This window comes from Oncorhynchus gorbuscha, linkage group LG02 (genome assembly GCF_021184085.1).
Source record: "Oncorhynchus gorbuscha isolate QuinsamMale2020 ecotype Even-year linkage group LG02, OgorEven_v1.0, whole genome shotgun sequence".
Lineage (NCBI taxonomy): Eukaryota > Metazoa > Chordata > Actinopteri > Salmoniformes > Salmonidae > Oncorhynchus > Oncorhynchus gorbuscha.
The window spans coordinates 24,576,044-24,590,758 of record NC_060174.1 but is presented as its reverse complement, the minus strand read 5'-3'; the positions used below and the strand labels follow the sequence as shown (position 1 = coordinate 24,590,758).

At 42.4% G+C, this 14,715-nt stretch overlaps 1 protein-coding gene across 4 annotated transcripts in view; it reads left to right on the top strand.

The window, feature by feature from the left end:
• Nucleotides 1-14,715, top strand: part of LOC123999529 (NT-3 growth factor receptor-like) — a 324,982-nt gene that overhangs the window by 185,463 nt on the left and 124,804 nt on the right. For all 4 annotated transcript variants that reach the window (XM_046305435.1, XM_046305427.1, XM_046305418.1 and 1 more), the window contains exons 8-10: nt 4,361-4,660; nt 10,060-10,074; nt 13,918-13,973. In XM_046305435.1, the coding sequence (XP_046161391.1) occupies nt 4,361-4,660; nt 10,060-10,074; nt 13,918-13,973 (371 nt within the window). The remainder of the gene's footprint in view (nt 1-4,360; nt 4,661-10,059; nt 10,075-13,917; nt 13,974-14,715) is intronic.

Genomic DNA, 14,715 nt, shown 5'->3' with positions numbered 1-14,715 from the left:
ACCTATCCATTTTATCCTCTCTATTCTATCAATATGCATGTCCATTCTGTCCTCTCCATTCTATAACTAGGTCTGCTTTTATCCAATCTAGCGGTTCCATTCTATCAGTACACCTATCCATTTTATCCTCTCTATTCTATCAATATGCATGTCCATTCTATCCTCTCCATTCTATAACTAGGCCTGCTTTTATCCAATCTAGAAGTTCCATTCTATCAGTACTTCTATCCATTCTATCCTCTCCGTTCTATAACTAGGCCTGCTTTTATCCAATCTAGCAGTTCCATTCTATCAATGCCCAGAGGCCAGGGTATGGAATATTGATGCATGCAAGCTGGGAGGTGGTTCTCTTGGATGTGAATATTTTATCCATGACAAGGCAGTTGGCCAACAGAGGTGTAACATTATTCTCTCCATACTCAATACATATTGATTCCCAGAGATTATGATGAGATCTGCAAACTCAGGTGGAAACAAGTCTCTCTCTCTCTTATGCTCGCTTACTCTCTCTTACTCTCTCTTACACTCTCTTACACTCTCTCTCAATTCAATTCAATGGGCTTTATTGGCATGGGAAACATGTTTACAATGGCAAAGCAAATGAAATATACAACAAACAAGAGGTAAATAAACAAGGGAAATATTAGTGAATGTTACACTTCCCAAAATGTTCAAAGAGTATACAGTTGAAGTTGGAAGTTTATATAACCTTAGCCAAATACATTTAACCTCAGTTTTACACAATTCCTGACATTTAATCCTAGTAAAAATGTCCCTTGTTTTAGGTCATTTAAGATCACCACTTTATTTTAAGAAATGTCATAAAAATAGTAGAGAGAATGATATATTTCAGCTTTTATTTCTTTCATCACATTCCCAGTGAGTCAGAAGTTTACATACACTCAATTAGTAGTTGGTAGCATTGCCTTTAAATTGTTTTAAATTGGGTCAAACGTTTTGGGTAGCCTTCCACAAGCTTTCCACAATAAGTTGGGTGAATTTTGGCCCATTCCTCCTGACAGGGTTGATGTAACTGAGTCAGGTTTGTAGGCCTACTTGCTCGCACACGCTTTTTCAGTTTTGCACACAAATTTTCTATAGGCTTGAGGTCAGCGCTTTGTGATGCCGTAGTCTGGCTTTTTATATGGCGGTTTTGGAGCAGGGGCTTCTTCCTTGCTGAGCGGCCTTTCAGGTTATATCAATATTGGACTTGTTTTACTGTGGTTATAAATATTCTGTACCTGTTTCCTCCAGCATCTTCACAACATCCTTTGCTGTTGTTCTGGGATTGATTTGCACTTTTCGCACCAAAATACGTTCATCTCTAGGAGACAGAACGTGTCTCCTTCCTGAGCGGCATGACAGCTGTGTGGTCCCATGGTGTTTATACTTGTGTGCTATTGTTTGTACTGCTGAACATGGTACCTTCAGGCATTTGGAAATTGCTCCCAGGGATGAACCAGACTTGTGGAGGTCTACATTTTTTTAATGAGGTCTTGGATGGTTTATTTTTATTTTTTGCCATGATGTCAAGCAAAGACGCACTGACTTTGAAGGTAGGCCTTGAAATACATGCACATGTACACCTCCAATTGACTCAAATGATGTCAATTAGCCTATCAGAAGCTTTTAAACCCATTACATAATTTTCTGGAATTTTCCAAGCTGTTTAAAGGCACAATCAACTTAGTGTATGTAAACATCTGATCCACTGGAATTGTGATACAGTAAATTATAAGTGAAATAATTGGTCTGTAATCAATTGTTGGGAAAAATACTTGTGTCTTGCACAAAGTAGATGTCTAACGTGACTTGCCAAAACTATAGTTTGTTAACAAGAAATTTGTGGAGTGGTTTAAAAACAAGTTTTAATGACTCCAACCAAAGCGTATGTAAACTTCCGACTTCAACTGTAGATATTTCAAATGTTATATTATTGGCTACGTACTCTTGCTCGCTCTCTCTCTCTCTCTCTCTCTCTCTCTCTCTCTCTCTCTCTCTCTCTCTCTCTCTCTCTCTCCCCCTCTCTTCATCTAAGTCTCTCTCACTCTCTCTCTCTCTCTCATGCTCTCTTTCTACACCCCCCCTATCTCAAGCACTCATTTTCAGGGTGTATTTTAGGGTTGTCACAATACTACAATATATGATTGTCCATGACAACAAAGAAAACAGAAAGCAGACTAAACTCTTTGGTCTTTAAAGAAACCTACTGCATGTAAAATATTGTGTGCTCTAGCTTAGAAAATAAACATGATTCTGGTTGACAACGTTAGGCTGCTTGTTTCCAACATTAGGACTGTTTTCCTCAGGAAATATAGTCCGCTTCATGTGTTGTTTCCTTGCCACAATACCTCTGAGCATCGCGATACTTGTATTGTGACATCCCTAGTGTATTTTAGCTGAATTAACAGTGAAACATAATATGATTGATGCTTTACATGAGCTCTGCATGCCACATTCACAGCCCTGGATTTGCAGATGGTTAGCTTCTAACAGATTGACCATAGATGTGGAGTTAAGTGGTGGGTACTTTCATGAGGTGTGATATTATTACTGCGTCTGGCCGCCATCGTTCAGAGTGGATGTGTCCACTCAACCAAAAGCCTGGAGACAAACCAATGTTCCTGTGGTCAGTAGTCACATCCTAGCAGCAGATTCAAAAGTCAACAAAACACCATTTGTATGGTTGGCCTTCAAACTACTGAAAGTCTCTCTACTTGGAGTTGGTTTCCTTGGATGTGGATATATTTCATCCATGACAAGGCAGTGGTCGTCCACGTGAAAGATTGCAGAGATTCATAGAATGTTTCATCACATAATGTGCATGATTGCTTTCCAGCCGAGCGAGGAGAGAGGGGCTCTGACCCTAGTTATTCAGTGGCAGTGCACTGGTGCAACACAGCAAAGCCATTTGTTTTTGTTTGTGTTGTTCTTTATGAAGCCACATGCTCTTTGGTTTCCTAACCTTCCTGGTAATTACCAATCATCTCAACAGCCGCTTGGCTTGTCTGTTGGAAACGCCTTAAAACAGAGAATGTCAACAGCTGTGGTGATTAGTTAGACTAACTGATCGTCAAGTTCCCTTATTAGACCACATTGTTTCCTTCAGCTGGATACCAGAACAGGGTAATATGATGAGCATTTGTTGCTCCTGCATTTACATTCATACTGAGTGGTGTTGGCCAACAGGGTGCAACACTATTCCCTCCATATCCAATGCATATTGATTCCCAGAGATTATGATGAGATCTGCAAACTCAGGTGGAAACTAATGTCTCTCTCTCTCTCTCTCTCTCTCTCTCTCTCTCTCTCTCTCTCTCTCTCTCTCTCTCTCTCTCTCTCTCTCTCTCTCTCTCTCTCTCTCTCTCTCTCTCTCTCTCTCTCTCTCTCTCTCTCTCTCTCTCTTACTACAGCCCCTCTATCTCAAACACTCATTTTCAGGGTGTTTTTCTGAATATTTTCACAAAGACCCCCTGTGTTTGACCTTGAATTACTAACAATGAGGAAATTGGTATGTACTCTGTGTATATAGTGTGTATTTTAGGGTTGTCACGATACTACAATATCTGATTGTCCATGGCACTAAAGAAAAAAACAAAGCAGACTAAACTCTTCGGTCTTTCAAAAGAACCTACTGCATGTAAAATATTGTGTGCTCTAGCTTGGAAAATAAACATGATTCTGGTTGACAGCATGGGGCTGCTTGTTTCCAACATTAGGACTGTTTTCCTCAGGTAATGTAGTCCGCTTCATGTGTTGTTTCCTTGCCACAATACCACTGAGCATCGCGATACTTGCATTGTGACATCCCTAGTGTATTTTAGCTGAATTAACAGTGAAACAGAATATGATTGATGCTTTACATGAGCTCTGCATGCCACATTCACAGCCCTGGATTTGCAGATGGTTAGCTTCCAACAGATTGACCATAGATGTGGAGTTAAGTGGTGGGTACTTTCATGAGGTGTGATATTATTACTGCGTCTGGCCGCCATCATTCAGAGTGGATGTGTCCACTCAACCAAAAGCCTGGAGACAAACCAATGTTCCTGTGGTCAGTAGCCACATCCTAGCAGCAGATTCAAAAGTCAACAAATCACCATTCATATGATTGGCCTTCAAACCACTCAGTCTCTACAGACAAACTTGAAAATACATGGGTACAGGGTGTAACTGTAGAATATTGTGTGACTGTCCTGCGTCAGACATAGTAAAACAAGTGCAAGCTCCTGAACAAGGCTACATGGTGTAACTAAAACATTGTATTTTAATGTGTGGCACATGTCCGGACGCTGACACATTAAAGAACGCATCTCTGTCATTCCTGATGCTCCTCTCTTCCTGTCTGTCCTCCCAACAGTCCCCCCCACCATCCTGAAGCTGGACGAGCCCGAGCGTCGCCATGAAACCTGCATAGAGTTCACAGTGCGTGGCAACCCCCTGCCCATCCTGCGCTGGTTCCACCGGGACAACGAGATCTCCCCAAGTGACTACATCCGCACTGAGATGGATACCTACCAGGACTACCTAGAGGGATGCCTCAACTTCAAGGACCCCACGCACCACAACAACGGCAACTACACTCTGGAGGCTAGCAACTTCCTAGGAGTCACCACCAAGACAGTGTATGGACACTTCCTCAACGCCCCGTTTCCAGACGGTAGGTAGATTATACTAGCTAAAGTAGCTATGCTGTATATAATAGTACATATATACAATGTATAGTAGCTTCGTATCTGTGACTTTTCATGAGTCCAACATGATATTGCATGGATCAGTGGAATCGATGAAGCAGAGCTGAAAACTGTTGAGAGTCACTGAGAACCAAGTTTTACTGACTTATTAACAGGGTCATTGATGAATATAGGACAGTCACTCTCTCTGTTAGACCTCTATTCATAAATGGGATTTATGTACACTGCTTGTCAAAAGTTTTAGAACACCTACTCATTCAAGGGTTTTTCTTTATTTAGACTATTTTCTACATTGTAGAATAATAGTGAAGACATCAAAACTATGAAAAAACACATATGAAATCATGTAGTAACCAAAAAAGTGATAAAGGAATCAAAATATATTTATATTTGAGATTCTTCAAATGGCCACCCTTTGCCTTGATCTTGGCATTCTCTCAACCAGCTTCACGAGGTAGTCACCTGAATGCATTTTAATTAACAGGTGTGACTTTTTAAATTAATTTGTGGAATTTCTTTCCTTAATGTTTTTGAGACAATTAGTTGTGTTGTGACAAGGTAGGGGGTATACAGAAGATAGCCCTATTTGGTAAAAGACCAAGTCCATATTATGGCAATTACAGCTCAAATAAGCAAAGAGAAAAATGACAGACAATCATTACTGTCAGTCAATCCGGAAAATTTCAAGAAGTCGCAAAAACCATCAAGCGCTATAATAAAACTGGCTCTTATGATGACTGCCACAGGAATAGAAGACCCAGAGTTACCTCTCCTGTCGAGGATATGTTTAGTAGAGTTACCAGCCTCAGAAATTGCAGCCCAAATAAATGCTTCACAGAGTTCAAGTTACAGACACATCTCAACATCCACTGTTCATGGGATGTGGTAATCGGGCCTTCATGGTCGAATTGCTGCAGAGAAACCACTACTACAGGACACCAATAAGAAGAAGAGACTTGCTTGAGTCAAGAAACACGAGCAATGGATATTAGACCGGTGGATATTTGTCCTTTGGTCTGGAGTCCAACTTGGAGATTTTTGGATCCAGCCACCGTGTCATTGTGAGATGCAGTTTGGGGGAACAGATGATCTCTGCATGTGTATTTCCCACCGCAAAGCATGGAGGAGGAGGTGTGATGGTGTGGGGGTGCTTTGCTGATGACACTGTCAGTGATATATTTAGAATTCAAGGCACACTTAACCAGCATGGCTACCACAGCATTCCGCAGCGATACTCCATCCCATCTGGTTTGGGCTTAGTGGGAGTATAATTTATAACAATGACCCAACACACCTCCAGGATGTGAAAGGGCTATTTTACCAAGAAGGAGAGTGATGGAGTGCTGCATCAGATGACCTGGCCTCCACAGTCTCCCAACCTCAACCCAATTGAGATGGTTTGGGATGAGTTGGACCGCAGAGTGAAGGAAAAGCCGCCAACAAGTGCTCAGCATATCTGAGAAGCGTTTCAGGTGATGCTGGTTGAGAGAAAGCTATTGAGTGTGCAAAGCTGTCAACAAGGCAAAGGGTGGCTTTTTGAAGAATCTCAAATATAAAATATGTTTTGATTTGTTTACCACTTTTTTGGTGACTACATGATTCTATATGAGTTATTTCACAGTTTTGATGTCTTCACTATTATTCTACAATGTAGAAAATAGTAAAAATAAAGAAAAACCCTTGAATGAGTAGGTGTTCTAAAACTTTTGACCGGTAGTGTGGAGGTGAAGATACAATATTTTTGGTGATGTGTTCTTGTGTTCTTTTTTATTTTAAATGCTTTATTTGTAAGATTTTCACATTTGAGAACGTAGAGACATTTAGAACAGTACAACATCTCCAGTCCTTCACCCCACTGCCCACCTTGCCATCATACCAAGAGAGTACAAAAAAACAATAGCAATAAATAATAACAAAAATAGTAATACAATGGTAATTACAACAGCACTGCTGACATTAATACTGATCTCTATTAGCAGCTCCAACATTTGAACATCTTGGCCGTGTTCTGTTATAATCTCCACCCGGCACAGCCAGAAGAGGACTGGCCACCCCTCATAGCTTGGTTCCTCTCTAGGTTTCTTCCTAGGTTCTGGCCTTTCAAGGGAGTTTTTCCTAGCCACCGTGCTTCTACACCTGCATGTCTTGCTGTTTGGGGGTTTAGGTTGGGATTCTGTACAGCACTTTGTGACATCAGCTGATATAAGACGGGCTTTATAAATAAATTTGATTTCATGATTTGGCTTATAACAATGCCCCTGAATCCTGGTCCGGTGACCCAAAGTGGCACACCCCCCGCCCCAGCATCCAACACACCCGACCCCAATCAAGGGCTGAGGAAAATGTGTTATCAAGAAAAATACAGATCTTATGCCAGAATTCGAATGCAGATTTGCAATGCTGTGAAAGATGATTGGATGTTAACGGGAAGAAGCAGATTTCTTGGTAAAGGCTAAAGTGATTTCGGGATTGGGACCCGATTTTATTAAGGGATCTCACGATAATGGGATTCAACACATGGATGCCGATGTTCATAGGGAGTGGAGAGCACAGTAACGAGACGGGAGATGTTGAAAGGCTTGACTGTAACTCCATGACAGCCCAAGTTGGTCAGCTCAAGTGTAGAAACCTAGTAAACACATTTAGATATACACTAGATGACCAAAAGTTTGTGGACACCTGCTCAAACATCTCATTCCAAAATCATGGGCATTAATATGGAGTTGGTCCCCCCTTTGCTGCTGTAACAGCCTCCACTCTTCTGTGAAGGCTTTCCACTAGATGTTGGAACAGTGCAGCGGGGACTTACTCCAAGCTCGTCATCAAGCTCGAGACCCTGGGTCTCGACCCCGCCCTGTGCAACTGGGTACTGGACTTCCTGACGGGCCGCCCCCAGGTGGTGAGGGTAGGCAACAACATCTCCTCCCCGCTGATCCTCAACACGGGGGCCCCACAAGGGTGCGTTCTGAGCCCTCTCCTGTACTCCCTGTTCACCCACGACTGCGTGGCCACGTACGCCTCCAACTCAATCATCAAGTTTGCGGACGACACAACAGTGGTAGGCTTGATTACCAACAACGACGAGACTGCCTACAGGGAGGAGGTGAGGGCCCTCGGAGTGTGGTGTCAGGAAAATAACCTCACACTCAACGTCAACAAAACTAAGGAGATGATTGTGGACTTCAGGAAACAGCAGAGGGAACACCCCCCTATCCACATCGATGGAACAGTAGTGTAGAGGGTAGCAAGTTTTAAGTTCCTCGGCATACACATCACAGACAAACTGAATTGGTCCACTCACACTGACAGCGTCGTGAAGAAGGCGCAGCAGCGCCTCTTCAACCTCAGGAGGCTGAAGAAATTTGGCTTGTCACCAAAAGCACTCACAAACTTCTACAGATGCACAATCGAGAGCATCCTGGCGGGCTGTATCACCGCCTGGTACGGCAACTGCTCCGCCCTCAACCGTAAGGCTCTCCAGAGGGTAGTGAGGTCTGCACAACGCATCACCGGGGGCAAACTACCTGCCCTCCAGGACACCTACACCACCGATGTTACAGGAAGGCCATAAAGATCATCAAGGACATCAACCACCCGAACCACTGCCTGTTCACCCCGCTATCATCCAGAAGGCGAGGTCAGTACAGGTGCATCAAAGCTGGGACCGAGAGTCTGAAAAACAGCTTCTATCTCAAGGCCATCAGACTGTTAAACAGCCACCACTAACATTGAGTGGCTGCTGCCAACACACTGTCATTGACACTGACCCAACTCCAGCCACTTTAATAATGGGAATTGATGGGAAATGATGTAAATATATCACTAGCCACATTAAACAATGCTACCTTATATAATGTTAGTTACCCTACATTATTCATCTCATATGCATTCGTATATACTGTACTCTACATCATCGACTGCATCCTTATGTAATACATGTATCACTAGCCACTTTAACTATGCCACTTTGTTTACTTTGTCTACATACTCATCTCATATGTATATACTGTACTCGATACCATCTACTGTATGCTGCTCTGTACCATCACTCATTCATATATCCTTATGTACATATTCTTTATCCCCTTACACTGTGTATAAGACAGTAGTTTTGGAATTGTTAGTTAGATTACTTGTTGGTTATCACTGCATTGTCGGAACTAGAAGCACAAGCATTTCGCTACACTCGCATTAACATCTGCTAACCATGTGTATGTGACAAATAAAATTTGATTAGTGAGGTCAGGCACTGATGTTGGGCGATTAGGCCTGGCTCACAGTCGGCATTCCAATTCATTCTAAAGGGGCTCTGTGCTGGCCAGTCAAGTTCTTCCACACCGATCTCAACAAACCATTTCTGTATGGACCTCACTTTGTGCACGGGGGCATTGTCATTCTGTAACAGGAAGGGCCATCCCCAAACTGTTGCCACAAAGTTGGAAGCACAGAATCTTTAGAATGTCATTATATGCTGTAGCTTTAAGATGTCCTTTACCTGGAACTAAGGCGTCTAGTCCAAACCATGAAAATCATCCCCAGACCATTATTCTTTCTCCACCAAACTTTACAGTTGGCACTATGCATTCGGGCAAATAGCATTCTCCTGGCATCTGCCAAACCCAGATGCATCAGTCGGACTGCCAGATGGTGAAGCATGATTCATCACTCCAGGGAACACATTTCCACTGCTCCAGAGTACAATTGTGGCGAGCTTTACACCACTCCAGCCAATGCTTGGCATTGCACGGGGTGATCTTAGGCTTATGTGTGGCTGCTCTGCCATTTCATGAAGCTCCTGACGAACAGTTCTTGTGCTCACTTTTGTTCCAGAGGCAGTTTGGATCTCAATAGTGAGTGTTGCAACTGAGGACAGGCGATTTTTACGCACTACGCGCTTCAAGCCCTCAGCGGTCCCGTTCTGTGAGCTTGTGTGGCCTACCACTCTGCAGCTGAGTCGTTGTTGCTCCTAGACGTTTCTACTTTACAATAACAGCATTTAGAGTTAACCATGGCAGTTCTAACAGGGAAGAAATTTGACTAAATGACTTGTTGGATAGGTGGCATCCCATGATGGTGCCATGTTGAAAGTCACTGAGCTCTTCAGTAAGGCCATTCTACTGCCACTGTTTGTCTATGGAGATTGCATGGCTGTGTGCTCAATTTTTATACACCTGTCAGCAATGGCAGTGGCTGAAATAGCCGAATTCACACATTTGAAGGGGTGTCCACATACTTTTGTGTATATGTAATGTATTTGCTGACCAGTCGTAAAGTAAAAAATGTTCTTCTTTAAACATGCCCTGTACATATACACATTGGTTGAATACATCACTGACAAATCCTTTTCTGTCTTCTTTTCCTACAGATTATGGTGATTATGGTAAGTGATTTTATAAAACAGTCAACAAGAAGCAGTACAATAAGACAAACAGTACCATGATATGCAAGAACCCGGAAGTCTCTAGCTGAATAAAACGTGATTTAAACGATTCTAGGGGGTTATGGTAAATGATTTCTATTTTAAGACCATCAACAATAAATGTAGGTAACTGCCAAAATAAAGGATACACCAAGATAAAGTATCTTAATATGGCATTGGGCCATCACGAGCTGCCAGAACACATTGGCATAGATTCAACTGTCTGGAACTCTATTGGAGGGATGCAATACCATTCTTCCATGAGATAGTCCATCATTTTGGTGCTTTGTTGATTGTGGTGGAAAACGATGTCTCAGGCAACGTTCCAGAATCTTCCATGAGTGTTTAATTGGGTTGAGATCTGGTGACTGAGACGCACACATATATACATTCATGGCCAAAAGTTTTGAGAATGACACAAATATAAATTTTCACAAGTTTGCTGCTTCAGTGTCCTTCGATATTAAATATTTTTGTCAGATGTTAGTATGGAATACTGATGTAATTACAAGCATTTCATAAGTGTCAAAGGCTTTTATTGACAATTACATGAAGTTCAGGCCAAGAGTCAATATTTGCAGTGTTCTTTTTCAAGACCTCTGCAATCCTCCCTGGCATGCTGTCAATTAACTTCTGAGCCACATCCTGACTGATGGCAGCCCATTCTTGCATAGTCAATGCTTGGAGTTTGTCAGAATTTGTGGGTTTTTGTTTGTCCATCCGCCTCTTGAGGATTGACCACAAGTTCTCAATTAGATTCAAGGTCTGGGGAGTTTCCTGGCTATGGACCCAACGTATTGATGTTTTGTTCCACGAGCCACTTAGTTATACCTTTGCCTTATGGAAAGGTAGTCCATCATGCTGGAAAAGGTATTGCTCATCACCAAACTGTTCCTGGATGGTTGGGAGTAGTTGCTCTCAGAGGATGTGTTGGTACCATTCTTTATTCATGGCTGTGTTCTTAGGCAAAATTGTGAGTGAGACTACTCCCTTGACTGAAAAGCAACCCCACACATGAATGGTCTCAGGATGCTTTACTGTTGGCATGGCACAGGACTGAAGGTAGCGCTCACCTTGTCTTCTTCGGACAAGCTTTTTTCCGGATGCCCCAAACAACCGGAAAGGCGATTCATCAGAGAAAATTACTTTACCCCAGTCCTCAGCAGTCCAATCCCTGTACCTTTTGCAGAATATCAGTCTGTCACTGATGTTTTTCCTGGAGAGAAGTGGCTTCTTTGCTACCCTTCTTGACACCAGGCCATCCTCTAAAAGTCTTCGCCTCACTGTGCATGCAGATGCACTCACACCTGCCTGCTGCCATTCCTGAGCAAGCTCTGTACTGGTGGTGCCCCGATCCCGCAGCTGAATCAACTTTAGGAGACGGTCCTGGCACTTGCTGGACTTTCTTGGGCGCCCTGAAGCCTTCTTCACAACAATTGAACAGCTTTCCTTGAAGTTCTTGATGATCCGATAAATGGTTGATTTAGGTGCAATCTTACTGGGAGCAATATCCTTGCCTGTGAAGCCCTTTTTGCGCAAAGCAATGATGACGGCACGTGTTTCCTTGCAGGTAACAAAGGTTGACAGAGGAAGAACAATGATTCCAAGCACCATCCTCCTTTTGAAGCGTCCAGTCTGTTATTCAAACTCAATCAGCATGACAGAGTGGTCTCCAGCCTTGTCCTCATCAACACTCACACCTGTGAAGAAAACAATTAACAAGAGAATCACTGACATTTCAGCTGGTCCGTTTGTGGCAGGGCTGAAATGCAGTGGAAATTTTTTTTTTTGTGTGTATATTCAGTTTATTTGCATGGCAAATAAACATAACATATGCCAATTGCCATCATACAAACTGAGGCAGCAGACTTGCAAATTAATATTTGTGTCATTCTCAGAAATGTTGGCCACAACAGTACAGTTTAACCCTCCTTTGAGACCCCTCTTTCAAAGTCACTGACATCTCTTCTTCTAGCCACGGTAGCCAAAATAATGGGCGACTGGGCATTTTTATACATGACCATAAACATGATGGGATGTTAATTGCTGAATTGAAAGCACCTGCTTTCAATAATGTTTGTATCCCTCATTTACTCAAGTGAATCCTATATTTTGGCTGTTACCTGATGTACAATGACATAAATAGTACCATGACATCTATTTGATAAACATAGTGACAAAATGGTAATGGGAGCTTACATTTGATTTAATTTAAATCTTCTGATATTTACTACCCTAATTCCAAACAGTTGTTCCTACCTACATTTGCTGAGTAGGACTATAGCTAGACGCCTCTCTTGTTGAAGGACCAACAGGCTCTAGGAGGGCATTTTCATTTAGTCTTTAATCTGTTCTAATTTAGGAGTTAAATGTAGAGGCACGCACAACCACTGATCTTCATCCCCAGGCCCTCAAATTGACATCATGCCGGAGCTTCATTGGGATATTCCATGCATAATAAATCCTGAATGCGGTTGTGAGAGAGTGACAGATTGTTACTGTCAGGGCTGGAAATGATGTTGGATGAGTGTACTTGGTGGTAGGAAGGCAGGGAGAGGAAGAGGGCAGGCAGAACAGGACAGATGGGTTTGTCAGATACACTCAGCACAGTTCTGTTCTATTCTTTTCCGCTCCCCTACACTCCACCACACCGTGGCCTGTTAGCAGAGAGCATGATGGGAGGGAAACCCAAGGGAATTAGTGTCTCCATAGAAGTGGATACAGATGAGGAGAGACTAGAAAAGGTCTCAGTTTATCAGAAATGGAAGCAGAGCTGTGAAGGGCAACAACCCAACTAACACTACTCAGTTTGTAAAGCATTAACCATAACATTAGTTAGCTGCATGGATTGTGGGTCTGTGCTGTAATTCTTTCATCTGGTACATACTGTAGCTCAGGGTTGGACATAAAAGTATGTGAAAATGTTTATTATTGGACATAAGACGGTGAAAACACCAGCAAATCAGCTCCAAGAGATTTTTTATTTTTTTGGGGGGGGTCTGTTTGCACGCATTGAGTGTACAAAACATTACCACCTTCCTAATGTTGAGTTGTACCCCAACCTTTTGCCCTAAGAACAGCCTTAATAAGTTGGGATGGACTCTACAAGGTGTCGAAAGCGTTCCACAGGGATGCTGGCCCATGTTGACTCCAATGCTTCCCACAGTTGTATCAAGTTGGCTGGATGTCCTTTGAGAGGTGTACCATTCTTGATACACACAGGAAACTGTTGAGAGTGCAAAACCCAGCAGTGTTGCAGTTCTTGACACAAACCGGTGCGCCTGACACCTACTATCACACCCTGTTCAATGGCACTTACATCTTTTGTCTTGCCCATTCACCCTCTGAATGGCACACATACACAATCCATGTCTCAAGGCTAAAAAATAATTATTTATCCTGTCTCCTCCACTTCATCTACACTGATTGTGACATCATAAGGATCATAGCTTTCACATCGATTCACCTGGTCAGTCTGTCATAGAAAAAGAAGGTGTTCTTAATGTTTTGTACACTCAGTGTATTTGATCGTATACACATGTAAGCAAAGTTTGAAATGGGCTGAATAGCCCATGGCTGAATATAGTTGATGATCTCTGCTGTAGGCCATACCCACCCTTCTCCCCTGCCATCACGGATTACAACTCTGAATGTTAATCTCCATGCCTATGGCTTGTTCAGAATTTTAGAGTAGACTGCATGTTATGTTTCAGGATATACTATACAGAACATACAGTATAACTCAAGGTTGTCAGTCAGTACTTTCATAAATAGGACCAATGTGTTCTTTGTTCTTCTTCACAGGGACTCCTACGCCGACCATCACAGTAACACACAGGCCTGAGGAGGACACGTTCGGGGTGAGTTTGAGAACATGGTGGTGCTGTACTAAGTGGCTGTTTAAAACCTAGTGTAGCTACAGCTTGCATACAGCACATGTTCTTTTCCTGGGAACAACAACAAAAAGGAGGCTTTGGTTTGAGCTATTTTAATCAGTTTATTTTCCTTTATTTTTCACTCCCTTGCCTTGTAGCTCCCTCCTATCTGCCTTTTCCCTTGTGGCTACTGTGTTTAACAACTTCTTAAGAATGTAATTTCGCTCATCTTTGTGCTGTAATTGGTACAGGTTAGTGTTTTTTTCATCAGGAATCTTGATCTGGAGGAAGCTCTGCAGAGTGGTCACTAGCTGGCACAGCCACAAGTAATAACATCTGATTTGAACCCTAACCACACTGTTAACCATAATGTCTATCCCTGACCTTAAATGAAGACCTAAAAGCAAATTTTTGTTTTTATCAAATTTGACAATATAGACAATTTTGACTTTTGAGCTGGCCTATTTAAGGGGAAATCGCTCAGTTCTGCCTCCAGGACAAGAAGACTCATGACAATAAACATCTGCCTGCATAAATGACTGGATGGAGATGATTTGCTCATTTTAAGGTTTTAATGGGGAAGAGAGCAATTGACATGGTAGGAGACAAGAATTCCACTTAATTTCGTGCATCTCCTCTTTGATTTATCTTTGTATTGTTTTTTTTTGCCAGTGGAGAATGGCACGTAGAGGCATTGTTAATGTGCAGAGAGTGCCCTAACAGTTTT